This window comes from Enhydra lutris, unplaced genomic scaffold (assembly GCF_002288905.1).
Source record: "Enhydra lutris kenyoni isolate GAN:26980312 unplaced genomic scaffold, ASM228890v2 scaffoldscaffold57, whole genome shotgun sequence".
Taxonomy (NCBI): domain Eukaryota; kingdom Metazoa; phylum Chordata; class Mammalia; order Carnivora; family Mustelidae; genus Enhydra; species Enhydra lutris.
The window spans coordinates 11,424,226-11,450,227 of record NW_019154141.1 but is presented as its reverse complement, the minus strand read 5'-3'; the positions used below and the strand labels follow the sequence as shown (position 1 = coordinate 11,450,227).

At 59.6% G+C, this 26,002-nt stretch overlaps 1 protein-coding gene across 3 annotated transcripts; it reads left to right on the top strand.

Annotated features, from left to right (window-relative positions):
• The first annotated feature begins 1,102 nt into the window (after nt 1–1,102).
• Nucleotides 1,103–25,977, top strand: LOC111158063 (formin like 1). Of its 3 annotated transcripts, none has more exons than XM_022519866.1 (26): nt 1,103–1,384; nt 9,712–9,795; nt 11,320–11,433; nt 12,048–12,121; nt 12,306–12,389; nt 12,757–12,894; nt 14,683–14,791; nt 15,395–15,471; nt 15,687–15,780; nt 16,698–16,772; nt 17,038–17,148; nt 18,223–18,372; nt 18,859–18,960; nt 19,126–19,381; nt 19,653–19,958; nt 20,153–20,277; nt 21,328–21,530; nt 22,038–22,272; nt 22,488–22,556; nt 23,503–23,583; nt 23,672–23,801; nt 23,959–24,122; nt 24,312–24,413; nt 24,553–24,647; nt 24,891–25,012; nt 25,168–25,591. In XM_022519866.1, the coding sequence occupies exons 1-26, from the start codon at nt 1,256–1,258 to the stop codon at nt 25,257–25,259; spliced, it is 3,321 nt and encodes a 1,106-aa protein (XP_022375574.1). In that variant the 5' UTR covers nt 1,103–1,255; the 3' UTR covers nt 25,260–25,591. The 3 variants fall into 3 exon arrangements, with proteins under 3 accessions (XP_022375574.1, XP_022375573.1, XP_022375572.1); XM_022519865.1 differs by having other exon boundaries at nt 1,104–1,384; nt 11,320–11,403; nt 19,647–19,958; ... (1 more) ...; nt 24,904–25,012; nt 25,524–25,977; XM_022519864.1 differs by having other exon boundaries at nt 1,104–1,384; nt 19,647–19,958; nt 24,553–24,648; nt 24,904–25,012; nt 25,524–25,977.
• The last annotated feature ends 25 nt before the right edge of the window (nt 25,978–26,002 follow it).

Below are 26,002 nucleotides of genomic sequence, written 5' to 3'. Positions count from 1 at the left end.
TGGAAGCATTTCTGTAATTGCTAGAATTCAGGGATTATTATTCTCCAAGGTGAGAGGCCACCTTAGGTCCCTGGAGGTGACAGCGTCAGGAGATTTTTTTCTTTTTTTTTTCCTCCTCTGCGGTGCCTGCTCCTTTCTCAGCCAGGATGCTGGCTTTAATCCTCTGTTCCCCAGCCCCCGCGCTTCTCCTTGAGACCGCCTTGGTGGTCTCCAGATTCTCTCGCACCTCGCCTTTTTCCATAGGCGCCCCCGTTCTACGATCCTGGGGGTGTGGGCATGCGCGCAGAGTTGGTCCAGGGTGAGACAGGTTGTGGGGGTCTCCGCTGGCCTGAATCCGCGCCCCCGCCCTGCCTTGGGGTTGTCATTTGCAGATGGTTCCCTCCGGTCCTCAGCTCCTCTCCGGACTAAACAGAGGAGGACAGAAACAAGGGGTGGGGGGCCCGAGAGGGGGTTCCCACCTTCTCAGTCGGGAACCGAGAGGGGGATCCATCCCTTGCGCCCCAACGCCGCACCATCATGGGTCTCCAAGCCGCGCTCGCAGCTGCTGGCAATCCTCGACCAGGAGGTCTGCCCCGCCTGACCCCCAGGCCGTGACCCCCTCTCCTCCCCTCACCCAGACCCCGCCGATCCCCGGCTCCGAGCGAGCGGGAGCATGCGGTTCTAGGACCCGGAGGCGCCGCCGCGCGCGCCGCCGCCTCTGCCTGGCCTCGGCCGCCTCCAGCTCCAGCAGGTGAAGCGGCGCCCGCCGCCCCCTCTGCGGCAGGTGAAGCGGGTCGGCCGCCCCCTCCCCACCGCGCCATGGCTGCGGCGGACCCCCAGCCCGCGCCCCGCGCCCGCCCCCTCCCTCCAGCCCGCCCCCCGGGGGCCGGGTGCGTAGCGGCGGCGGCGGCGAAATGCGGTTTGCGCGCTCGGGGAGCGACAGCAGAAGTTAGAAGATCGCCGAGGGGGGAGCCCGCGCCGCAGCTTCCTGCCCCCGGCCCAGCCCTCTGGCCCCGGCGGCCTGCAGCCTGACTTCCTCCCCCCACCCCGCAGCTCGCCGCCCGGCTCCTCGGACGGGGCCGCCCCGATGGGACGCCGCGCCCCGGCCCTCGCGCGCCGCTGAGCCGAGCGCCGCCGAGCCGAGCCCGCGCCGCAGCCGCCCGCCGCTGCCCTGCTCACACCCCGCTCACCCCTAGGCCCTCAGCCGCGTCCCCGGTCCCCCGGAAAGCTGGATTTCCGAGGCTGGAGGCGCCTGGCCGACTGGGTGGGGACCACCATGGGCAACGCGGCAGGCAGCGCGGAGCAGCCAGCGGGCCCCGCCGCGCCGTCCCCCAAGCAGCCCGCGGCGCCCAAGCAGCCGATGCCCGCGGCGCGAGAGCTGGAGGAGAGGTTTAACCGGGTTCTGGTGAGTGTGACCCGCTGCGCGCTGGGCGCGGGCGGGGGGCGACGGGGGCTCGGCACGCGTCCCCGCCGCGGGGGGCTCAGGTACCGCTTGGAGATCCCTGGCCCAGTGGCTGCCCCTACAGGGGGTGGGAGTGGCCGTGGGTGCTTTCAGAGTGACTTAGCACTCTCCCCCCCAAAACTTTCTTCTGCAGTCGCCCAGTCTGCCTCCCCAAGACACCCCCTTCTCTGGCACTCCTGGGTCTAAAGGTCTAAACAAAAATGTCCTGCGAGGAAGTTGGGAGCCTAGCACGCAAGGGGGTCCCCGGGGGATCCCCTTCCGCACTGCACGCAGGCGGGGCCACGGGGCGCAGGTCTGGAGCATCTGCTGGTGTTTCAGGGCTAAAGATGGACGGGTCACATCTTAACGTGCTGGGAGCTGGAGACCGAGTTCAGGTGTTCGGTCCTGATTCGTTCGTGCCTGGGCAGCTGGGAGCTGGGTCCTCAGATCACGCAGAGGGAGCGTCTGTGTTTCTCTCACCCTCGACCTGTGCAGGAGAGATTGCCTGTGGGTCCTTATCTTGGGCATTTCCTCCAGCCCACTGAAGGGATTAAGGTCAGGAGGGGTGGGGTCAGGATGGGTTGGCCACTCTGGTTTGGGGTGGTGCAGAATTCTGGAAACCCCTGTCCACTCACCTTCTCCACTATCGCCTACTGGAGGAATTGGGGGGCTCGGAGACTAAGCCCCTGGGGAGAGAGCCATCAGCTGGGGCTGAGCCTGGAAGCAGTCAGGATGTGTTTGGGGAGGGGCTTCAGAGCAAAAGCAGGGCTCCCTAAGACCTGGTGGGAGGCAGAAGTAGGGAGGGGGAAGGGCCACTCATTCTCACTTCCCTCTCCCTACCTCAGCCCTGGCCCAGGCTCCCTTCTCTAACTAATTGCCTGGTGGCCTGTCTGCTGTCAGCTCCCTTGCTGGACTCTGGGTGACAGGCGAATGAGGCCGTGCTTTTTCCCAGGGGCACTTCGCAGCCTAAGCAGGCTGGCATTGCAGGTCTGAGCGTGGGAGCCCAAGGGAGACTTAGGTAGTTGAGCAAAGCTGGTGTGTGGCAGTGCTCCGTCTTTTGTCCCTTCCACCTCCTTGACATCATTTCCCCTCCCTTGGCCAGTCACTGGGCAGTACTTGCCAGATTCTCCGCGTGGCCCCTCATCAGAGTTTCTAGAAATCTTGGCTGCCCCTCTCCCAGAAGGAAGGCTAGGAGGGGTTTGGAGGAGCTATCGGGTACAGTGGGATTTGGTTAATCCTTGTGAAGGCACCTTGCTTGCTTGGGGAGAGGGAGGGACCCGGAGGGACACCTCACACTGGGTCAGGCCCAGATTACCCCATCTCTCCACCCGCTTTCCTTTCCCCAAACCCATGGCCTGGCAAAGCTGAGCTGAGCTGAGCAGATGGGGGAGGGGGGAGAATGAGGAGAGACAGTCTCTGGGGGACCATCTGGGGAGCCTGAGTTGGTGGTGGATCCCTGGACCCCTGCCAGCCTGACAGTGGGGGGGGGGTTATAGGTCTGTCCTTCCCCCTTAAGTGTGTGTCTGTGGATAGGGGTGGGCCAGGCTGTCAGAGAGAGGTTCCAGCCCCCGTCCACTCTCTGTTAGGTACACACTAGTGGGCAGGAGCGGTGTGAATAATTCAGACCAGTGGGAAATCCAAAAGTCAAATGGTGAGTTTCTGATGCATGTGTAGTTCTTGATTGCCCTGCTCTTGTTTTGGCCTTAGCTCTGATTGGCTGGGTCTGATGCTAACTGCCTTTGGGAGTCCCTGAGTACCAGGGCGTGGAGGGCGGAGGCCCAGGGCCGGGTCTGAGAGGGTGTCTTGGCCGAGAAAGCAGCGGTGGCTGGGTAGAAATCTAGAGCAGCAGCACCCATTGGGGCTCAGCTTTCCACCCCAGCCTGCAGGAACCCCAGTTTGTTTACACTTGGCCTTCTTTCTGGGGAGGGATCAGTCTGTCCCTTGTCTTGTGTGAGCAGAACACACTCCACCCAAGGTCGCTTGGCTAAGAACCTGGCTCCCCTCACTCCCCACCAACAGGGGCATGAGCCCCGCCCTGGGGTGACGGCCTTGGCCCCTGCCTGCAGCTGCCTGGGCTAAGTATTTGGCTAAAACCACGAGCCTGGCAAGCAGTATTGCAGGGCGCGTCTCCATCAGAGCTCTGCCTCCGTGGCCAGAGAGGAGTCCTGTCCTTACTAACTGTCTGAGAGGAGGAGTAGAGCCTCAGACAGCCGAGTGATGGGCCCACTGCCTGCCAGGAATCCCCGAGTCTTGACAGCAAAAGCATAGCCCCTTTGTATATTGTCACATGGCCCCAGGGGAGCTCTTCCTTTAGCTTAATGGCAGCCCTTTGGTTCCTGGTGGGGAGTAGGATCCTGAGACCCCAAACCATGCCTTGGCTCCTGGCTGTGGGTGAAGGGTGCTCCCACCAAGGCCTACGCCAGACAGGAGATGGAGCTCTCTCTCCCTTTCCCTGCCATGGCCTTTCTCCCATGCAGGGGGGGGGGCGGGCTAATTTTCTAAGGAGGCTGTGAGAGAGAGGGGTGCCCCTGCTTAAAAAGGGGGTGGGGAGGAAGAGCAGGTTGAGCCAGGGTTTTCCGGCTGCTGCCTTAGCAACAGTGGAGGAGCGATGGCTGCCCAGAGACATGGGCCTGCTGTAATGGTGGGAAAACCAGCCCGCCAGACGCCAGGCTCTCGCCTCTCCTACACTGTGCCCAAGGCTCGTGTCTTCCTTGCACACCTTCCCCTGTAAGGGTCGGGGTTTGGGATGACAAGGCACTCTTTCCAGGCCTTCCAGAAGTTCATGCTTCTGGCCAGGCATAGGATACCCCTGATCTGTCTGGTCAGGGAGGAGCCTGTGACCTTGGGGCCAAGGGACCAAGGGAAGGTGCCCCAGATGTTGGGCTGGAGGTCGAGGGTGATGCTGACCGACATGGAGGCTGAACCATTCAGAGATGAGTTTTCCTGCTGGGGCTTAGCCCCCTGACATGCCCTTAGCATGTGCCTAGGGGTATAGACATTTGGGGAGGTTGTGTGGGGAGGTCAGGATGGCCCCACTCAGGGTGTGGATCCTGGAAGTCCTGCTTTTAGTGGGACCCCTTCCCTGAACTCCCTGGCCTACATTGTGTTGGTCGGTGCACTTCTCTGGCACGAGGCAGATGAAGTTTGGGGACATGTAGCTGTAGATAGGGGTGATCAGGCCCTGGACCTCTCATCTCTGGGGTGTCTTACACGGAGAACCCCAGTGGGGCTGTGGGCAAGTGGGCACATGCTGGGCTGGGCAGGCGCTGGTGGGTGATATTCTTAGCGGGCCAGACTGGCACACGCTGACCCTGGAAACCCAGGGATGTGGTAGGCATGATTCATGGGGACATCTGGGTCCAGTTGGCAAAGAGCTGGGTGAGACGGGCAGGAGCAGGTGGGGCTGCTCTGGGGGCTACCTCTGCATTTTTCCCAGGCGCATGGGGCCCTGGAAGGTGGCTCAGGCCTTCCCGCCCCTGAGAAGGCCAAGGGTCACTAGAGGGAAAGGCAGAGTAACTTCCTGAGCTTTGAGTTATTACACTGGGGCGTTGGGTTTTCTCTTTGCCACTTACTACCTGGGTGACCTTGAGCAAGTTACTTGACCTCTCTGAGCTTCAGTTATCCCCATGGGTAGAAAGAGGCTGGCCTCTGCGGACCGTTGAAAGATTAAGTGGAGTTTGCCTGACACAGAGCAGGTGCTCCAGAAACTCTCCCTGACGGTGTGGAAGGGGATGACATGGGAGAGGGTAGGGCCCTCTCCAAACTGGAGGCCTTCTAGGCCCTTCTAGACTGTGCCTTTCCCCTCTTCCCACCTCCATGACCGACACCCACCAAGGCTGCCAACTTTAGCCATCATAGGCCAGGCTGCCCTCGCTGCCATCACGCAGGTCCGCAACAGTGGGGCCTAGACCGAAAACTGCCTGGCGGCCGGAAACCACGAGAGGGAGGGCCCACCTCTCCTGAAGGGTGGGGCAGTGGTGGTGCTAACGGTAGCTGTGTGCACATGGGGAGGGGGTGGGGAGGCCTCCACTTCCCTCTGAGAGACCGTGTGCTTGTGTGTGGGGGGGTTCCCCAGTGAGTAAGAGCTCAGTGTGGGCAACAACAGGAAGCGTAGGGTGCTGGGTGGCAGGAAGTGGGGCTGGCTGTTCTTGGTTCCTCAGACTGGGGGGACCGGGGCCAGGCTGGCTGCAGGAGACCCTGGGGGCTTGGGACTCAACATTTCTTGCTGCCCTCAGTGAGAAGGAAACTGAGTCTTCTTGAACCAGCTTGCCAACCAGGTCAGCTTGGGCAAGCGACTTAATCGCTCTGTGCCTCAGTTTCCCCTTTGTGAAATGGGGATCATCAGAGTATTTGCTGTGTAAGCTTCTTTTTGAGGTTTAAGTGATAGGTAGATAGAAAGCACTTGGAATGGCACTTAGCCCAGCGTGGACGTTTGGGGAATATTTACTGTCGTTGCTGTAATTCTCCCCCCAGGGCCTGGATCGTCTGGGCAGTGCCTGCCATCCTGGCTCCCACCTGGCTTGCCCTTGTCCCCGCCATGGGGACCCTTCAGCCCTGATGGGAGAAGCTGTGAATATTTTCGGGTTCTCGGCACCTAATTCTGAGGCCAGTCGGCCCAGAGCCCTCCTCTAAGTCTGGGATTGCCTCTAACTGCCCCAGAAAATCTATATACTGGAATTTAAAAACTTGGACAAAATGGATTGTTTTTGGAGATGCACTGAGAGCTCTAAAAACCAAGATCGAGGCCATGGAGAGGTGGGCGGAGGGGAGATGCATGGGGAAGTGGGGGCTCAGGGGCACTTCCTGGCTTCTGGGCCCATCAGGCTATGGAGGCCCTGGAGGGCTGGTCTGAGACTGGGCCTGGTAGCCAACGAGGGCTGGTCTGAGACTGGGCCTGGTAACCAAGTTCAAGGGCATTCTGGGACTCAAAGGGCCAGACGTCATGAGGAGAGGGTGGGCAGGTGGGCCGGGACAGAGTCTGAGCCCAAGCTGAAAGTGAAACCGGAGGGTGTGGCTATGTCCTGAGGCAGACAGAGCCGCTCAGTCTCCAGGGAGACCCTTCCAGATGTCAGCACTTGGGGGGCAGTGGGTCGAGGCAGAGCTTGCCAGGGGCTGGTCTTGGAGTAGTGAGGCTGGAGGCCCCTGTTGGCCCTCAGGACGGAGGGGCGGGGAGGGAAGACGGGCCCCACACATTCTAACGGAAAGGTTGGGGAATCAGCTCCTTTTCTTGGCCACGCCCTCAGAGATGGGTCGTTTCTGCCTCTTCCTCTGACCCAAAGCCTCAAGGGCAGCAGGGAAAGGGGGGCTGAAGGGTCAGTTCAAGCCAAGCCTTGGAGGCAGGTCTGTTGGGTCTGGACGTGTTCACAGACTTCTGCTTATCACACTGGCCCTCCCTCGGGGTCTTCAGTGGCACCCACCCCATCCCCCAGTCTAGGAGACGCCTCTTCATAGTGTGCGTCACTGGAAAGTATTATTACATCAAAACACAGCTTCTCCCTGAGTATTTCCAGGAGCTCTGGGCACCGTGAGGCAGAAGGGAAGTGTGCCTATTTTACGGAGGGGGAAGCTGAGGCTCAAGGAGAAAGAGAGGTCTGCAGGCTAGGTGGGCCCAGAAACTGGATCTTCGGAATCTGGCCCAGATTCTTCTTCCACCCCCTGTCCCCTCACAGGAGGCAAGTGTCCCCCCACCACACCTGGCCTTCCCTGTCCTTTCCTGTCCCATGTGAGCGCGTCAGCCAACCCTCGGCTTCTCTCCTAGCCCCCCACCCCATGGGACTGCCTCCCTGCAGAGGGCCCTGAGTCTGGGGTCTAGGGCCTGATTTTCCAGGACGGTTTTGCTCCCCCCTGAGCGAGTGGCACCCTCTGGTTCCTGTCACGCTCCTCGGGGTCCCCGTCTCTTCGGTGGGCTCAGTGAGGAACAGCTGCTCATTAGTGCTCCGCGCTGTCATGGCTATTTCTGATTTCCGAGCCTAAATTTAGCCCGTCTGGCAGGCGGGCAAGTAGCCTCAGGGGCTTGAGCATGCCCAGGTGGGGAAGGGGCAAAGGAGTGGCCTGCCTGCCACCATGGTCTGAGACAGGTGGACCCTGCCGCCGAGGCCTCCCCCTCCCCAGTAATAACCCCGGGGCAGACCCTAGGGAAGAGAGCCAGGGCACTGGTTCAGTCAGCTCTGGGCTCAAAGCTGGCCTGGCTGCCCGCTTCCTGGCTTTGTAACCTTGGGCAGTTCATTAAACTAATCTGTCCTTGTACTTGTGAGATGGGACCGATGGTGCCGATGGTGGCGAGGGTGTCCCCTGTGTAGGGGAGCTCAGAGCAGTGCCAGGCATGGTAAGCGTCCAGGCAGAGCTGGCTACCACATTTATTGGGGACATTATTAGCATTAGTTGCGGTCTCTAGAAGGGCCACTGGGGCCATTCCAGGAACCAGGCAGATCCCTGGGGTGGGTGATGGCTTGGAAAGACCCCTGCTGGGAAGCAGCTGTCCCTGTAAGGCTCTGTTACTGGAGCTTATCCACCCCTCTCACTCCTGCTCACTCCCCTTCCCTGCCACCCGACTCTCCAAGTCGGCCACCGTTCCATTTTCCCTGACATTGGTGGCCCCCCGGCTGCCTCCTTCCCCCTGAGCTTTGCCCTGCTCTGCCCTGCCCCACCGTGGATCTCCGTGGGGTGGGGATGGATCAGGAGAGACCAAGGAGAGAGAGAGACGGGGATGGAGAGTGGTCCAAGGGAGGCCTTCCCCCAGCTCCAAGGGCCCTTCGTGGACAGTGGGTGCCGTGGTGGCAGGAGCCATTCTGGCCCCTGGTGCCTTGGGGGAAGGCAGCAGATGAGACAGCAGCGGTTTCCCTAATCCAGGGGCTCACTTTCGCAATTGGGAGAAGAATGACGTATCCTCATCCCCAGCTGGCCTGGGGGGCCCGGTGGGTAGGCAGTTTCACCTCTCAAGTGGGGCCTCAACCGGAAAGCTTGGGCAATGAGGGCTGAGAGCACCCAGCTTCCTGTTGTCTGGGACTGACCCAAAGCAGTGATTGTTTTGGGGGATGAGGTCTGGCCAGAGCCCCAGAACTGGGCCTGGCAACCCAGAGAGGAAGCTGGCTAAGGAGCCTCAGGTGGGTGTGGCCCCCTCTGTGCTCCAGCTGGGCTTCCTCTCAGCCCCACGTGACTGAGGATGTGTCGTGAGCCACCAGAGCTGGTGACAGGGGCCCCTTGACTCTGGGCTGGGGATTCCTGGGGACTCCCACAGCCCCAGTGGGACAGAACTCCTTGAGGGCAAGAACTGTCTTTAGGGCCTGACTCACAGGAGACTGTCTTTTAGCCTGGGGTTTACGGAATTGGGGTCGACCGGCGCCATCTTCTGTGTCTATTGGGAAGACACACGAAGTTCAAGGGGGCCAGGGACCCCCTGGAGCTGGTGGCATGGGACAGGACCCTGTGTCTGCCCTAGGAGGGAGAAGCTGGCCAGGCACATCTGTGGCTGGGGGAGGAGGACCAGGCAGAGCAAGGCTGACCTTTCGTAGCTCCTGAGGGGAGTCCCAGCCTGGGCTACCAGCCGCACAGACCCACCGTGTCGGCTGCTGGCCCCAGGTCCTGTGGCCGGGTGAACTTCCCCAGGAATCCCCCTGCCCGTCCAGCTGTGATGGGCCTGCTTGGAATTCCCTACCTGTCTGACTAGCTCCCTTGGCTCATGTCAGTCTCCTGCTTCCAGAAGCGATGAGGACGGAGGGGGCTGGAGAGGAGGGTTGAGGAGGAGATGTCCAATGCCATCCTGGCAAGAGATTTCCCGGTGTGTGTGAGACACTGGTGCCCTGGGCCAGGACCGCACGCAGTCCCCATGGTTTCTGGTGGCACGCAGGAGTGGGCCACAGCTCCTGTGGCTGGAGACGGAGCTGCCCAAGTGGGAGAAGAGATGGTACCCCCTTATGGCACATGGGGAAGTGGGTCCGGGGCTGCCGGAGGTCCCAGAAGTTAGGCTGAGAACCCACGCTCCGAGTGTCATGGCGGGGAGGTGGCGTATGGATGACAGAGCCCAGGCTCTGGGGTCAGGCAGACTCAGGGCCAAATCCCAGTGTCACTTTCTAGCTTTGGGCCAAGGGGAGGGTGCTCTGCCTTTGGGCCTCAGTTTTCTCATTGACTAATGCTGTTTATGTCCCAGGGAGAGAGGGTGACGGGGATCCACGTGGATGACAGATGTCCTAGGGACCTGACCCCTCACGGCTCCTCTGAAAATGCCCATACATTGTCCCTCCCACTGGGGGCCCAGGCTCAAGGTCATTCCCTTGTCTCTCCCCCCACCCCAGAACTGTATGAACTTGCCGCCGGACAAGGTGCAGCTGCTGAGCCAGTATGACAACGAGAAGAAGTGGGAGCTCATTTGTGACCAGGTGGGTCCCAGGCCCCTTCTGGCAGCGGGGTACACTGCCCTGGCCAGGCTGGGGCTGGCAGGAGAGGGGGGCACTGCCACATTGCCCATGGGGCCAAGACCCTGCCCAGAGGCCTGTGTAGCGTCTGCAGAGTGTGCTGGGGGTGTCTTCAAGACTCTAGGGTCTCCTTCCCTCGGACATGGGTCTCTCCAGGGACCTTATGAGTCCCTAGCAGGGCTGGGTCTGCCCTCTGAAGGGCTGGTAGGGGTAGTGCGGGTCGTCAGTCTGTCCAGCCCGGCCATGTCACCATCCTCCTTGCGGAGCTTCTTGGAGCAGCCTCTGTTGACCCTCCAGCTCAGGGCTGGGGAGGAGAGGGGGCAACCCCAGGGCTGGGCCTCTTTGACCCCATGGGAGGTGAGGAGGAAGGGGCAGGATCCCTGTCCTCCTTTCCTGGGGGCCAGAGGAGCTACTGGCAACCAAGCAACAAGCCAAAGGTAACCGTTCCCAAGTGGCAGAGTGAGAACTAGACGCTCGGCCTCCTGGTGCTTGGGCAGGCACCTGGCTTTGCCACCGCCGTGGCTCCCTGGCTGCCCTTGCCTCTCTGGCTTCTAGGGCTGCTGTCCGTGGTAGCAGGGAAGGCCCCTCTCCCTTGGCTGGGCCGGGTGGGGCCTGGACGCTGCAGTCCTTTGGCAAGGGAGGGAGGCCGGGGGTGGGGAGCTGGGGAGCAAGAAGCCTCCCCTGGGAGCGAGGGCTGGGCCTTCGGCTCCTGCTAATGGACCGGAATGGGATGAGCAGGCCATGATGGAGTCTGGGGGGTAAGGGCTGAGCCATGGAGGGAGGGCAGGGAGCTGCTTCAGAGGGGGCTGTGTTTGGGGTCCCTGCCACTTGGCCTGGCATCTCAGGCTGGGGACTCAGAGGCCTGGGAGAAGTGGGAGGCTGAGGGGGGTGGCCGGGTGTTATCTGGGGGATCTGGGTGGGGAAGGATGGGAGCTCCTCCGCTGGGGGGCCCTCTGCTGTGGCCCCTGCTTCTTTGTGTGAGTGGCTCTTAGAACCCTGGGTGGGGCAGGGAAGTTAGGAGCTGCTTTTTTGAGCATGGAAGGTGGGCACACGCAGGTTCCCACCAGCACAGGTGAACGGGACAGCTGGGAAGGGGCCCTTTGTGTGTTCTTCCTCCCCGGACTCCCAGCTCTGGACCGGTATGTGGCCTGGGGAGGGCAGGGGGCTGGGAAGGTACCACCTACTGGCTGGTCCATGTCCCCTCCCTGCCCCCACCCTGGTCACCAGGGTGGGGCATATGGCACTAGGGACACCTCCAAACCCCGCCCCTCGGACTGCGCTAGAGCTGCAGCTTGTGAGGCCATTGTGGGGAGCGAAGGTCTAGGACTGGGGTCTTCTAACGTGCCCTGGTGGGTGGTTTGGTTAGACCTTTGGTATTTCAGAGCCTGGAGAGCCCGGGGCCTGGGGTCAGAGCTGAGGATGGGATTCTGGGGCGAAGGCTGGGGTAGCTGTGGCTGGTTTCCTGTTCACCCCACTCCATCTCCCCAGGAGCGGTTTCAAGTCAAGAACCCTCCCACCGCCTATATCCAGAAGCTGAAGAGCTACCTGGAAACTGGTGGGGTCGGCCGCAAGGTAGCAACGGACTGGATGTCTAACCTGGGGGTATATGTCTCCCCCTTTTTCTCTGTCCCTTTCCCCTTGCACCTGCCAAGCTCTGGGCAGCTGGAATAACTGTGTCAATCAGCTTTTTGGTGGACTTTGTGGGTATGTGTGTGAGTGTGGGTGTTTATTTTTAGGGGCTGGAGGGGGCCCGGGGCAGTCTGCTTGGCCAAGCTGTGGATGCTTACGTGGGTCCACTCGTGTGTGCACTCCAGCGTGTGTGCGCACCATGTGGCTGTGCGTGGGTGTGTGTGTACTATGTGCATGCTTTTGTGTCCACATGTGGTTGTGAGTGTGTACCCTTGGGTCCATATATAGAAGTGTGTGCACCCCATGTGTCCATGTGTGGAGGCACTGGTGTCATATCTGTACCCACGGTGCTTGTGTATGGATGTGCTTGTGTGCGTGTGTGTACCGTGTTCATCCGTGTACGGGGCCATGCGTAGCCCGAGATGCTTGATCTGCCAGGCAGGTGTGTGGGGGTGGTGGGGGAGGCTGAGCGTGAAAGGCCAGTTGTGGGGGGCGGGCAGGGGCTGCTGGCTGCTGCCTCCACGCTCAATGGGCCTGTGGGAGGCCCTGGGCTTCACCCACCAGACTCTCTTGTTCTTGGTCCCCAGTTTAAGAGGCGAGTTCAGGAGTCCACACAGGTTCTGCGGGAGCTGGAGATCTCCCTGAGGACAAACCATATTGGGTAAGCAAGGGCTCAGATTTCCCTCTTCGGGGCCTGGGACAGCGCTGCCCCCAGGTGGGCTCCTGGGGCTTCCCGTTGCTGCTCCCCTTGCTACCGGGGATGGGCCCTGGCCGTGCCTGTTCCATGCCCAGCCTGGGCAGGACCTCTCTCCTGGCTGGAGCTCAGGGAGCCCTGTGCCCTGCAGGTGGGTGGAAGAGTTCCTCAATGAGGAGAACCGTGGCCTGGATGTGCTCCTTGAGTACCTGGCCTTTGCCCAGTGCTCCGTCACGTAAGCCCCCCGCACCCGCCCTCATACGACTCCTCAGAGCCCAGGTCTGTGCCTTCCTGTCCCTCGTCCATGCCTCTGGCTGCGTCCAAGCAGTGCCGCCCTCGAGCCTACCCTGGGCTCACGCGCACCACACCCGCGTGGTGGGTGATGCCACTTCCTCAGGGCCTGCGTGGATAGGGAGGGACATGGCCTGGGGGTGGCCAGCTGGGACCTGGGACTTCCTCGGCCCCCTCCTCTGCCCAGCACAGCACCGAGAACAGCCCCTGATCTCCCCTGCATGTCCGTCCATCTCTCCCCTTAGCATCCCTCACCCTGCTCTCAAGGGCCCCTGAGCTGCGGGCTGCCCAACCCCATCCAACCCCTGCAGGTATGACATGGAGAGCGCAGACAATGGGGTCCCCGCCTCAGAGAGGAGCAAGCCCCTGGAGCAGTCTGTGGAAGATCTCAGCAAGGGGCCGCCCTCGGCCTTGCCTCCCCAGTCCAAGAGCCGCCACCTGACCATCAAGTATGTGGGGCCCCTTGCAGGGTGGTGGGGGGAAGAGAGGATTCACCCCAGACTGCTGCACCCTGCCGGCCCCACCCCAGGCTCTTGGGGGTGGTGGGAGCAGCAGCCTGGCATTGGGGGTCCCAGTAAGGGCCTCAAGTAGGGCTTGAGAGATGGGCGTGTTATGAAGCCTTCCAGGGGTGGGCACCTAGAAACTGGAATCTGGGTGGGTCTGGGATAAGGAAGGTGTTTCTGGGTTGGTGAGACCTGTCTTGTACCCTTCTAACCCCCTCTTCTTTCCTGTGCGGCCTCCAGGTGCCCCCCCTCTCCCCGGTATGTAGCCACCTGGGGGCAGGTGCATGCCTGGTTGGCTCCCTGGGTGGGGGTGGGGTAGGGTGTTCAGCGGACACCCCTGGGTTCACCTGCTCTGGCTAGCCTCCCCACCCTAATGCAGGACATCCTGCTGGGAGGCAGGGAGAAGGAAGGAGACAGCCCAGGAGCCTCATGTGGGCCCCCAGCTTCTATCCTTCCAACATTGGTCTATGGGCCCAACTTCACATTAAGCCCCAAACCCTCACAATATGTTTCTTTGTTTGCTCATTCATTCAACAAATATTTTTTAGCCTTTCCTATGTATTAGGCCTGGTGGCAGGTGCTCAGGAAACAGATCACCCTGCCCTTGGGAGCCCTTGGTCTAGAATGGGACGGTGTTTGACAGGCTATCATGGAGGTGTGAGCAGGAGTTCTGAGAGGGGAGGTGGCTACTGGGAGAGATAGCTCTGGCATAATGTCTTGCAGATGGATACGGGCTCTAGGGGCAGTGGTGGGGACAGGGAGAGGCATTCCAGGTGGAAGGAACAGCATAATGACAGGAGAAGGACAATGTGGCAGTTGGAGGAAGGAGGTGGGGCTTCCTGGTGTTGTTGGAAACGTGATAGAATTGTCAAGACGCACTGATGTGGAAGTCATGATTGGCAGTTCTGCAACAATGAAAAAGAATCACATATTTCTTAGTGAAGAATAATCGAGGACACGCATAGCACTTACTATGTATCAGGCACTGTTCCAGGCTCATTTCGTAGTCCAAAAACCCCATCAGGAAGGTACTATTATTACCATTCCTATTGTACAAATGAGGAAACAGAGGCACAGGGTGATCAAGTAAGCTCACCTAGTGTAAGTGGTGACCTGCAATTGGAACCCAGACCATCTGAATTCAGAGTTGGCCTTTCCAGATGGCAGATAAGCCCAGGATGCTGGGAGCGCCACCTTGTGGAGAGCACTTCCATGGTGGTTTCCAAGCGTTGGCTGTCTTCCCTCTCTAGGCTGTCTACCCCCACAGCACAGCAACACTTTTTGTACTTTCTTTCTTTTCTTTTCTTTTTTTTTTTTTTTTTTAAAGATTTTATCTATTTATTTGATAGACAGAGATCACAAGTAGGCAGAGAGGGGGGAAGCAGGTTCCCCGCTGAGCAGAGAGCCCAATGTGGGGCTTGATCCTAGGACCCTGGGATCATGACCTGAGCCAAAGGCAGAGGCTTAACCCACTGAGCCACCCAGGCACCCCATAGCAACCCTTATTGATGCCAAGTTGCGGTTAAGGGTCTTTGCCTTCCTCACTCCCTCTGCCCCCCTTGCAGCATGCCAGGCCCTAGTCCTAGGGACCGAGTGGTGCCCTCCTGTGGCCTCTTTAGTTGGGTGGATGGGAATCAGTTGCCTAATGTTCCAGATGTGCCTGGGGCGGGCCGGCGGTTGTGGGAAGCCTGGTGTAGGACTCAACCCCTGCTGCCTCCCCACTACCCCACCCAGGCTGACCCCTGCCCACAGCAGGAAGGCCCTGCGGAATTCTCGCATCGTTAGTCAGAAGGATGACGTCCACGTGTGTATCATGTGTTTGCGCGCCATCATGAACTACCAGGTTGGTCAGTGGGCATGAGGCACCGGGGTACCTGGGATCTGGGTCTGTCCTCACCTGGGGCTGCCTCAGCCGCCGAAGTTCAGGGACCCACTGTCCCACCCCCCCCGACCCTGTTCCCCACTGGAGAGCCCTGGGGATGGGGGCTGTTGAGCGTCTTGAGGCTTGAGGGGAAGCCCAGATTTCTGCCCCCTCCTAGTTGGGCCCTTTGGACTGCCCTGGACATGACTGGGGTCATGGACATGCCTCCGGCAGGGACCTAGGCACAGCCACCAAAGAAGGCTGAGCATAGCGAACTCAGGGACAGCCGCTCTGGGTGATTTTGTCTGGAGGAGTGGCTGGTGCAGCCTGCCCTCCTTCACTTAGCAGGCCTTTGAGGGCTCCCTGTTTCTGGGGTGCTGAATCCTGACACTGGCTTTTGAACAAAGTTATTTAAAAAGAGGGACCAGGCTTTGGCAGCCACAGAAAAGGCTATAAAGAACTTCCCAGGCCTGAGGCAGTGAGACCAGAAGGCAGGAGCCCTGCCAGTGCCTGAGGTGCTGGGTGCGACAGTGCTGGCAGTCCTGGGGGTCTGCCTGGAGGAGCTGACCTTTCCTCTCTCCCCAGTCTGGCTTCAGCCTCGTCATGACCCACCCGGCCTGTGTCAATGAGATTGCTCTGAGCCTCAACAACAAGAACCCCAGGTGAGGCCTGGGCCCCTCACCTTTCTCCACATCTAGAGTCTCCTGCCACTTGACCCCTTGCTTACTCTGCTCCCCAGTTCTCAGGACTACTGGCCAGGCTCATTCCAGCCCTACTCCCCATCAGCTGCCCTCACTGTCCTCCCCCAGTCAGGCCCACTCCCTCCCCTTGCTGTGGGGCTGACTTTCAAGGGATAAACTGGCCCCTCTGTCCCCAGGACCAAGGCTCTGGTGTTGGAGCTGCTGGCGGCCGTGTGCCTGGTGCGAGGAGGGCATGACATCATCCTGGCGGCCTTTGACAACTTCAAGGAGGTACTGAGGTCCCCCACCCCCAAAGGGTGCTTGCTCTCTGGGGCCCCTTGGAATCCTGTGGCTGGCAGTTGTGGCCTCTGCTGGGGGCAGCTGGGAGTGCTGGGTGGGCATTTGGGGAGCGCAGGGTGGGGATAAGCTGGAAGGGGGAAGCTTTCAAGGGCAGGTACCAGGTCATGTAGGGGCACTGCCTGGGGTGACAGGGACAACTATGGGGATCTGCTGAACCTCTGACCCTCAGCCTGGCCGGATCCAGACTGGACTTGGCCCATGCATCTCAGAGTTCTTTGAATACACCTCTGCTGACACTGGTTAAGTAGATGCATGAGAATATGATGCATAAGGTGGGATATGGTCATTCATTCCCTTAATAATATTTGTTGAGTGCCTACTGTGTGTCAGGCACAGAGTGGGCCCTTGGGTTGCATCAGTGAGCAAAAGAAACAAAGAAGGCAGGGGAGGACAGATAATGAACAATACACTAAATGAACAGATCACATAATGTATCTGAGAATGGTGGATGCTCTGAGGAATAAGTCCAGGTCGCTGGAAGGGCAGGAAGAACGGGTCACAGGGTGGGCAGGGAGGCCTCGTGGAGATGGTGAAGTTTGAGCAAAGCTGTGAGGGAAGTGAGAGGCTTGGTGTGGTGGGGATCTCAAGTAAGAGCACACCAGGCAGACGGAACAGCAGGTGCAAAGGCCCTGAGGTGGGAAGGTGCCAGGACAGCAGTGTGGCCAATGCAGTATGTGAAGGAAGGGTTGGGGGGGGGATGGAGAGGGAGGGGAGGTTTTGAGCAGAAGAGCGATGTGGCCTGACTTTGATTTAGTGGGGAGGTGCCTGTAGAAGCATGAGGTGGTGGCTGGAAATGGTTTGGGAGGTGTGTTGCTGGGGCCCTCGTGACAGCCATTCTCCCCATGCAGGTGTGTGGAGAGCAGCACCGCTTTGAAAAGCTGATGGAATATTTCCAGAAAGAGGACAGCAACATCGACTTCATGGTGAGCTCGGGAGGGTCTGGCTATCCTCCGTGTAAGGATGAGCAGGGGGCCCGGGTCTCCAGCTTCTGGGCTCTGCTCCTGAGTGACTGGTGGGAGAGGGAAGCTGGAGGGAGAGGACCTGGAAAAGAAATGTGGGTAGGGGCAAAGCTGGGTTAGTGGAATGAGAAATGGGGAAAAGGAGAGACTTGGGAGTAAATGGGGAACAGAAGGCTCGGAGCATCCCCATCCGGAGGGTCACAGAACTGCTTGTGGGCCTGCTCCCCAGGTGGCCTGTATGCAGTTCATCAACATCGTGGTACACTCAGTGGAGAACATGAACTTCCGTGTCTTCCTGCAATATGAGTTCACCCACCTGGGCCTGGACTTGTACTTGGAGGTGAGCCCTGCATCCCCCCCACTGGGACTTAACCACTAGGCAGCTGTGGAGTGTGGCTCTGGGCTCAGCGGCATGGGTGCTGAGGTTGGCAGATCTGGTTCAAATCCCGAGTCTGCCACTTCCGAGCCCATGTGACTTGGGACGGGTCTCTTCTCTCGGAGTCTCACTTTTTCCATCTGTACAAGGAGAGAATCATAAAGGTAACGATGACTCTAAATAGAATGAGGTAGAACATTTTCTGCCACCTTCTAGCCATGCGGTCCGTGGAGCTGTTATCTCAGGCACCAGAACAGGCTCCGGGTGGCCCTGGGCATGTCTGGCTTTGGGAGGATCAGCCTCAGACAGGTTCTGCCTCAAGAGCATAATGGGGAGCACGGAGATACTGGGCAGAAGTGGGAGCAGGCTCATGTCAGACGGGCCCAGGGCCTAGAGGAGTTCCTTGCCCTGGAGAAGGTGGGCAGAGGGCCTTGGTGCTTCCTGGTCCAGCCTGTGCAGAGAAGCTGCAGGTACCCTGATTCCTTCGGGAGGCCTTTGGGATTGGATTGGGATTTGGATTTTTCTAAAAGCCAAAAGGCAAAAAGCTGGAGGGGATGATCTAACCATACAAGGGAATATTACTCAGCCGTGTAAGGGGATGAAGTTCTGATACACGCCACTGCATGGATGAACCTTGAAAGCATTATGCTAAGTGAAAACAGCCAGACACAAAAGCCCAAGTACTGGATTCCTTTATGTGAATGTCCAGAAGAGGCAGAAGGTCTGCTGGCAGTCGCCAACGGTTGGGGGAGGGGAGAGTAAGGACTGACTGCTAACAGCAGGGTTTCTTCTGGGGGGATGAAAATGTTCTGGAATGAGACAGTGGTGATGATGGCACAACCCTGTGAATATATGAAAAACCACTGAATTGCATGCTTTAAAATACCGAATTTTATGGAATGTGAATTATATCTCAATAAGAAATTAAAAAAAAAAAAAGCTGGCTGGGGCTCAGGCCCTTTCCTCCAGGCTCCCGGGCTGATGGGGGTAAGACCTCTCACCTCGGGCCTCACCCTGCTCTTTCCGTCTCGGGGACAGAGGCTGCGGCTCACAGAGAGCGACAAGCTGCAGGTGCAGATCCAAGCGTACTTGGACAATGTTTTTGATGTGGGTGCGCTGCTGGAGGACACGGAGACCAAGAATGCTGTGCTGGAACACATGGAGGAGCTGCAGGAGCAGGTGGCCCTGGTGAGAGCTGCTCCTGAACTTGGCCTTGGTTTTAGGTGTGAGTAGGGGGTGGCTGGCTGCCTGGCCCCCGACTTTGACCCGAATCCAAATCTTGAATCCTGTGGTGTCTTTCTCAATGAGCCTTCGCTGGGTTCCTACCCTGCGGGACCTCTGAGGTAGGCAGGTCACCCCTCTCCCTGCGCTCAGAGCCCGCACCCTGGCTTGGGTGGAACTAGGGGCCTGTCTGTGGTCCTAGCCCAGTTTCCTCTCCACCCACCTCCCTCCTCAGTGGTGCCTGGGTTCTTCCTCCTGAGAGAACGTCAGTGCCCTCAGGATCTTACCTACTTGGGTTCAAGTGCCAGGCTCTGCCCACCCGCCAGGCACCGGGTGCTAAGCACATCCGGAAGCCTCCCCCAGCCCTGCAGGCAGGCGTGCCTGCTGCCGCCCCCTCACCGGCGGTGCCAATGCCCAGCGGCGGGTGGGAGCTCACCATGTGCTGTGCCACAGCTGACAGAGAAGCTTCGGGACGCGGAGAACGAATCCATGGCCAAGATTGCCGAGCTGGAAAAGCAGCTAAGCCAGGCTCGAAAGGAGTTGGAGACCCTGCGGGTGAGGCTGGGGGCAGAGGGGGCCGGGCCAGGGGCGGGCCGGGCTCCCAAGAACTCACCGGTTGGGGCTTCTAGGTTTGACACTTCCTCTCCCGGGGCAAGAGGGTAGGGGCTGTGTGCCAGGCTTGCTCGGAGGCACTGACCTCTCCTCCCCCGGGGCTCACAGGAGCGCTTCAGCCAGGCGATCTCCATGGGCGCCTCCAGGCGTCCCCCTGAGCCTGAGAAAGTGCCTACCTCCGTCCCGGCGCGGCCCTCCGCCCTAGAGCTGAAGGTGGAGGAGCTGGAGGAGAAGGGGTTAATCCGTATCATGCGGGGGCCCGGGGATGCTGTCTCCATCGAGATCCTTCCGGTCGCTGTGGCAACTCCCAGCGGCAGTGATGGCCCGACTCCTCCAGGAGTGCCCACCCGCTCGCCCAGCCCAGGTAAGCAGGAGCTTCCGGCAGGGTGGGGTCGGCGTGGGGGGAAGCAGGGACTGGAGGGGGAGCCTGGGGACATCTCCCGCCGGGAGAGTAGGAGACGTGGGTTCAGGGTTGTGGGCGTGGCTCAGGTGGATGCGGGGATAGTAGACCTGGACCCAGTGCGCCTGCGTAGGCAGGGGAGGCGGAGGCGAGACCACCTAGGCTCAGAATGTGATTCCGGTTCCCCCGTACCCCCCACCCCCCATTTTGGGTTCTCGGTTCTCTCCAGGCTCAGATCTCCCACTTGCCGCAGAGCCGGTTCCCGGAGGAGCACCCCCACCCCCACCTCCACCGCCACCGCCACCTCCCCCACTTCCCAGCCTCCCCCACCAGCAGGAAGTCCCGCCTTCGGCACCCCCACTGATCTCCCCCCTCCCTGGCGGCTCCGAGCCCCCACCCCCGCCGCCGCCGCTGCCGGGAGACTTGCCACCCCCACCCCCGCCGCCACCGCTGCCTCCCGGCACAGATGGACCAGTGCCTCCGCCACCTCCCCCGCCTCCAGGAGGTCCCTCTGGAGAGTCCGGTCCTGAGATGGCCTCAGGTGAGTGGACCACCAAGGGCTGGGGTTTGATATGGAGTTGCCTAGACCTCAGTGTCCTCCTGGACCTGCTGTATGGGGGGGGGGGGGGGTTCCTATTGCCTTCTGCCTGTCCTGTCAGGTCATTCTGAACCCTCTGTCCCACCAGCCACCCCACCTCACCTCCCCAGTGCTCAACCACTCTCTCCCCATCCCAGGAGTGAAGACCAAGAAACCCATACAGACCAAGTTCAGAATGCCACTCTTGAACTGGGTGGCACTGAAACCCAACCAGATCACGGGCACTGTGTTCACTGAGCTCAATGATGAGAAGGTGCTACAGGTAAGTGTGACCCTGCCTAGCTTCCAGTGTGGGCACCGGGGGAGGAGGGGACTCGGCCTGGACTGTGCTCCGTCATCTCCAGCACCCCATTGTATAGATGAGGGCGTGGAGGCCCAGGGATGGGGGTTAAGCTAAACAGGGTTAGTGCATCTGATAGGCAGTGTGTCCTGACTCCCTTGGGGGCTTTCCCCTCCTTCACTACAGAGGGCACATCTGGCTTCTACAGTCTGGCCTCTTTCCTCCTTTTTTAATTTTATTTTGTAAAGATTTTACTTATTTATTTGACAAAGAGAGATACAGTGAGAGAGGGAACACAAGCAGGGGGAGTGGGAAGAGGGAGAAGCAGGCTTCCCCACAAGCATGAAACCTGACTTGGGGCTTAATCCTAGGACCCTGGGATCATGGCCTGAGATGAAGGCAGATGCTTAATGACTGAGGTGTCCCTCTTGCTTCTCCTTTTAAGCTTCTTTCCCACCACCCCCACAGGCAACCAGGGTTTCAACATTTTTTTTTTTTTTTAAGAGAGAGAGCAGGGTGGAGTGCAGGAGTGGGGCAGAGGGGGAGAGAGAGAGAGTTCCAAGCAGGCTCCAGGCTCAGTGAGGAGCTCAACATGGGCCTCAGTCTCATAGCCCTGAGATCATGAACTGAGCCAAAATCAAGAGTTAGATGCTTAACCAACGGAACCACCCAGGCACCTCTAGCCCTTCTAATTCTACTTTTAGTTTTCCAGAAGGGTTGTGTTCTCTTGCTTCTAGGCCATTGCTCATGCTGTTCCTTCTGCCTGCAATGCCCTTCCCTTTCCCCTTTTTACCCCTGGCCAGTTCAGCTCTTCCTTCAGCTCTAAGGGCTTGGAGTGCAGGTCCCCAGGGTTGGGTGCTGTTCTTCCTCCTCGATGCTGTTTGTTCTCCCCCTGTCTCCCCCATCCAGGTCGAGCTGGGTTACTGGTTTGTTTCACTGCTGGTGGTGTGGTCAGGGCTGGATGGCTGGTTCAGCTAGGAATGTAGCAGACCCCAGCTGGCCCAGCCTCACCTCCTCTCCCTGTGTCCTCAGGAGCTAGACATGAGTGACTTTGAGGAGCAGTTCAAGACTAAGTCCCAAGGTCCCAGCCTAGACCTCAGTGCTCTCAAGGGTAAGGCAGCCCAGAAGGCGCCCAGCAAGGCCACCCTCATTGAGGCCAACCGGGCCAAGAACCTGGCGATCACCTTGCGCAAGGGCAACCTGGGGGCTGACCGCATCTGCCAGGCCATCGAGACGTGAGTACCTCTGCCCTGTGCTTGTGAGTAAACCCATCCCCTCTACTAGGCAGGGGCCATCAGGCTATCAGTAAAACAGTCCCCAGCCATGGGGCAGAGCCCATCAAGCTTCATGCTAACCCTGGTCAGGAAGTAGGGTTGGGAACCTTGTTCCTATTTTCAGGTAGAGAAAATTGAGTCCACTGGGCGGGGCAGACAGTTTGGTAGACAGTCCATAATGCGAGTCCACACCCAGACGGAGACATTCCTGTTTCCTCCCTGCCTCCTTACCCAGCTATGGGCACTCAGGCCCTGGCATTTACAGCTGGGCATCTGTCCCTACTGTATGATAGGGACCTGTGGCTTCCCAACTCCCAACTAACCTGACTGCTACCTCTTGGTCCTTGAAGTTATTGGCAAATCGCAAATACTGAAGTTCATTTATTCAGTCGAGAAAGTGGGGGGGGTGGTTAGTCCTGTCCTCAAGAACTGGTGGGTATAGAGCGATAACTACCCCACTTCCACCAGGTACGACCTACAGGCCCTTGGCCTGGACTTCCTGGAGCTACTGACCCGCTTTCTGCCCACGGAGTACGAGCGGAGCCTGATCGCCCGCTTTGAGCAGGAGCAGCGACCCATGGAGGAGCTGTCAGAGGAGGACCGCTTCATGCTACGCTTCAGCCGCATCCCGCGCCTGCCGGAGCGCATGGCCACGCTCACCTTTCTGGGCAACTTTCCGGACACTGTCCAGCTGCTCATGCCGGTGTGGGCGGGGCAGGCAGAGCGGTGTGGGCGGGGCAGGGTGGTGTGGGCGGGGCTGGCAGGGCATGTGTTCTGGGTGGATGGTGTGTTCTGGGTGGAAGCAAGGCAGCTGGCAGCCTCCACTCCCCCAGGGGGCGTTTAGGAGTACTTGAACTTCCCATGGCCTTGCCCCCCACCCTGCCCCAACTTATCTCGACTCTCCCATTGCACCGCCAGCAACTGAATGCCATAATCGCAGCCTCAATGTCCATCAAGTCCTCTGACAAGCTCCGCCAGATCCTGGAGGTGAGTGCCCAGCGCGAGGGCCTGGGAAGTGGGGCCCACCCATGACTCCTTGCCTGTTCCGGGTGCTGCGAGAGGGAGACCCCGGCCTTGCCCTGCACTCCTAGCATGCAACAGTTATGTTCCCAATTCTCATGTAGAAAGAACTAAGGCAGGGGTGGCAGTCATGTCTACAGCAGCGTACCTTAGACTTCTCCTGAGGGCCAAGTCCCCTCTGGGGATCACTGTGTGATTAGCAGAGCACCCACACCTGCTCAGTGGAGTCTAGCAGAGTCTCTGGGAGCCAGTAGAAATGGCTGTTAGATGGTGACACACTGAGGGAATGTGAGCAGCGCAGTTCCGGGTAGGAATAGCAGAGGACAAAATTGGGTACGCTGAGGGGCACCTGGCTGGCTCAGTCGGTTGAGTATTATGCGACATTTTTTTTTTAAGTTTATTTATAATTATTTATTGAAGAAATTTCTACACTGAATGTGGGGCTCGAACTCATGTCCCCAAGGTCAAGAGGGACATACTCCTCCAACCGAGCCAGCCAGGCGCCCCAAGCATGTGACTCTTGATGTTGGGTTGTGGGTTTGAGCCCCACGTTGAGTGTAGAGATTACTTAAAAATCAGATCTTAAAAAACATTGGGTATGCCAGGCACATAGGACAGACAGGTGCACAGGCTTGTACGTGGGTCATGAGCCTGAGGGGTGCATGCACGAGTGCAGTGTGGGCTGAGTGTGTGGGGCTGGCTTTTTTTTTTTTTTTTAATTTTATTTTTAATAAACATATAATATATTTTTATCCCCAGGGGTACAGGTGTGTGAATCACCAGGTTTACACACTTCACAGCACTCACCATTGGGGCTGGCTTTTTGGCACGTCTTCTCGTGCAGTGTATACATGAGGGGGTTTCCTCAGCCCCGGCGTCCTGCTGAACATCTCCCTTTCCACCCCCTCTCCAGATTGTCCTGGCCTTTGGCAACTATATGAACAGCAGCAAGCGTGGGGCAGCCTATGGCTTCCGGCTCCAAAGTCTGGATGTGGTGAGGGGCACGAGGAGGGGTTCCCTGGCCTGGGGGTGGGGATGGGGAACAGCTGGTGGCCCGTGGCTGATGACAGGCCTGCACGCAGCTGCTGGAGATGAAGTCGACTGACCGCAAGCAGACGCTGCTGCACTACCTGGTGAAGGTCATTGCCGAGAAGTACCCACAGCTCACGGGCTTCCACAGCGACCTGCACTTCTTGGACAAGGCAGGCTCAGGTATGGGTGCCGGTCCCCCCTCCTCGGGTGGGGGGAGGGGCTCAGCCCCGGGGACTGATCGGGGTTTGAGGAGAAGTGAGGGGCCCACAGGGTGTCATCGGACAAGAATGCCACCTCTCTGATTCCCTACTTCTGTGCTGCCCCATCCCCCACCCAGTGTCCTTGGACAGCGTCCTGGGGGATGTGCGCTCCCTGCAGAGAGGCCTGGAGTTGACCCAGCGAGAGTTTGTGCGGCAGGATGACTGCACGGTGCTCAAGGAATTCCTGAGGGCCAACTCGCCCACCATGGACAAGCTGCTGGCAGACAGCAAGACCGCTCAGGTGGGCCAGGGCTGGCTGGGTCCTGGAGGTGGGGAGGTGGGGGATGAAGGCCTGGGTCAGGGACACAGTGGGGGGAGGTGGCAGGGGGCCCACCTGCCTCGGGGAGCAGAGATGAAGCGGCCAGTGTCTTAAAGGCGCCCGGAGCTCCTAGGGGTTGGTGCTGGCAGGCCTGACGGGCTGTGCCCACAGGAGGCCTACGAGTCCGTGGTGGAGTACTTCGGAGAGAACCCCAAGACCACGTCCCCCTCCATGTTCTTCTCCCTCTTTAGCCGCTTCATCAAGGCCTACAAGGTATGTGTGTCTGGTGGGCAGGCTGGGACCCCTGTGGGGCCTTCCGGCCTCTCCACCTGGCCAGCGTGAAGGGTAAGGGATGCTTCTGTCCAGGGGCGGGATAAGACTCCCCTCACGGAGACCTACCTCTGCCCCTCAGAAAGCCGAGCAGGAGGTGGAACAGTGGAAGAAGGAAGCAGTAGCCCAGGAGGCAGGCGCTGACGCCCCCAGCAAAGAGGAAGCCCCAGCACCGAAGGTAGGTGGCTGCGCCTGAGCTCGGTGCTTTGCAGGGATACCCATCCCAAAGACCCAGGCCTCTTTCGTACCCTCATGTCTGGGAACAGACCCTGCCCCAGCAGCCTGGGACAGGAATGGCTTCCTTCTGCTCCAGCCTGCTATGGGGCACCAGGCCGGCAGGTGTTCTGGGGTTTGGTGGCCTGGGGAGAGGGGATCCTGGAGCTGCAGCTGTACACCTTGCGTGACCACCCCCACTCCCTCATCACCACCCAAGGCCCGGCGGCCGCAGATGGACCTCATCTCTGAGCTGAAGCGGAAGCAGCAGAAGGAGCCACTCATCTACGAGAGTGACCGCGACGGGGCCATTGAAGATATCATCACAGGTGAGGCTTTGGCTGGGCCTGTTCTATCCTCTGTCTGTCCTTCTAATGCTGTTCTCCCCCCACCCCAACCCTAGGGGTCTGGCTGCCTCACTGCTTCTTGCTACTTTTCCTATCTTTTTTCCTTTCTCTCCTCCCTCCTCCCTCCCAACCCTCAGTGCTCAAGACGGTGCCCTTCACGGCCCGCACCGGCAAGCGGACGTCCAGGCTCCTCTGTGAGGCCAGCCTGGGAGAAGAGATCCCTCTCTAGCCCCCAGGTACCTGGGTAGCCTGGCCTCTGAGCCCAGAAGCTGCCCACAGCCCTGGGGGCCCTCGGGGGACTGGGTCATGCTGCCCTCCCTGGGGCCACACGTGGCTGGGGTGTGCTTGAGCAGGGTCTGGTAAACATGAACAGGTCCCTTCCCACATACACACAACCGGGGTCCCTACAAGGGTGAGGCCTGTGGCCTGGAGTTAGGGTCCTAACCCCGGGGCAGACTTCGGAAGGGTGAGTGTCTCTCTTCTTGGCTGCCAGATCTGCGGAACCAGCCCTACATCCGCTCAGACACAGGCCGCAGAAGCGCTCGCCGGCGCCCCCCAGGACCCCCCCTGCAGGTCACCTCGGACCTCTCGCTGTAACTTCTGTTTCTGCACAAGGACTCAGTGGCGAATGGGGGATGGCAAGCAGGGGGGCCCAAGGAAGGTGGTCCTCAGCTCGGCTGGGCCGGGCAGCCCCCTCTGCCGCTGCTGCCATTCTCCGCGATGGTCCCACCTCAGGCGGTCGGGTGCGGGGGCATGGGGGGGACAGCATCGCCAGCCCCTCCCCCAAATGCTGCTTGCGGCACCCCCTCTCCCTAACAGCCGTACTTAGCCTCAGCCGGAGCCTGGCCTGTAACTTATAAAGTGCAACCTCGCGCTCTATCCCCAGCTCCGGAAACTCTCCACGGACCTTATTTTTATACAAGATTAATAAAGATGTTTGCAAAAGATCCGCGTCCGCTCTGTGCCCGCCCC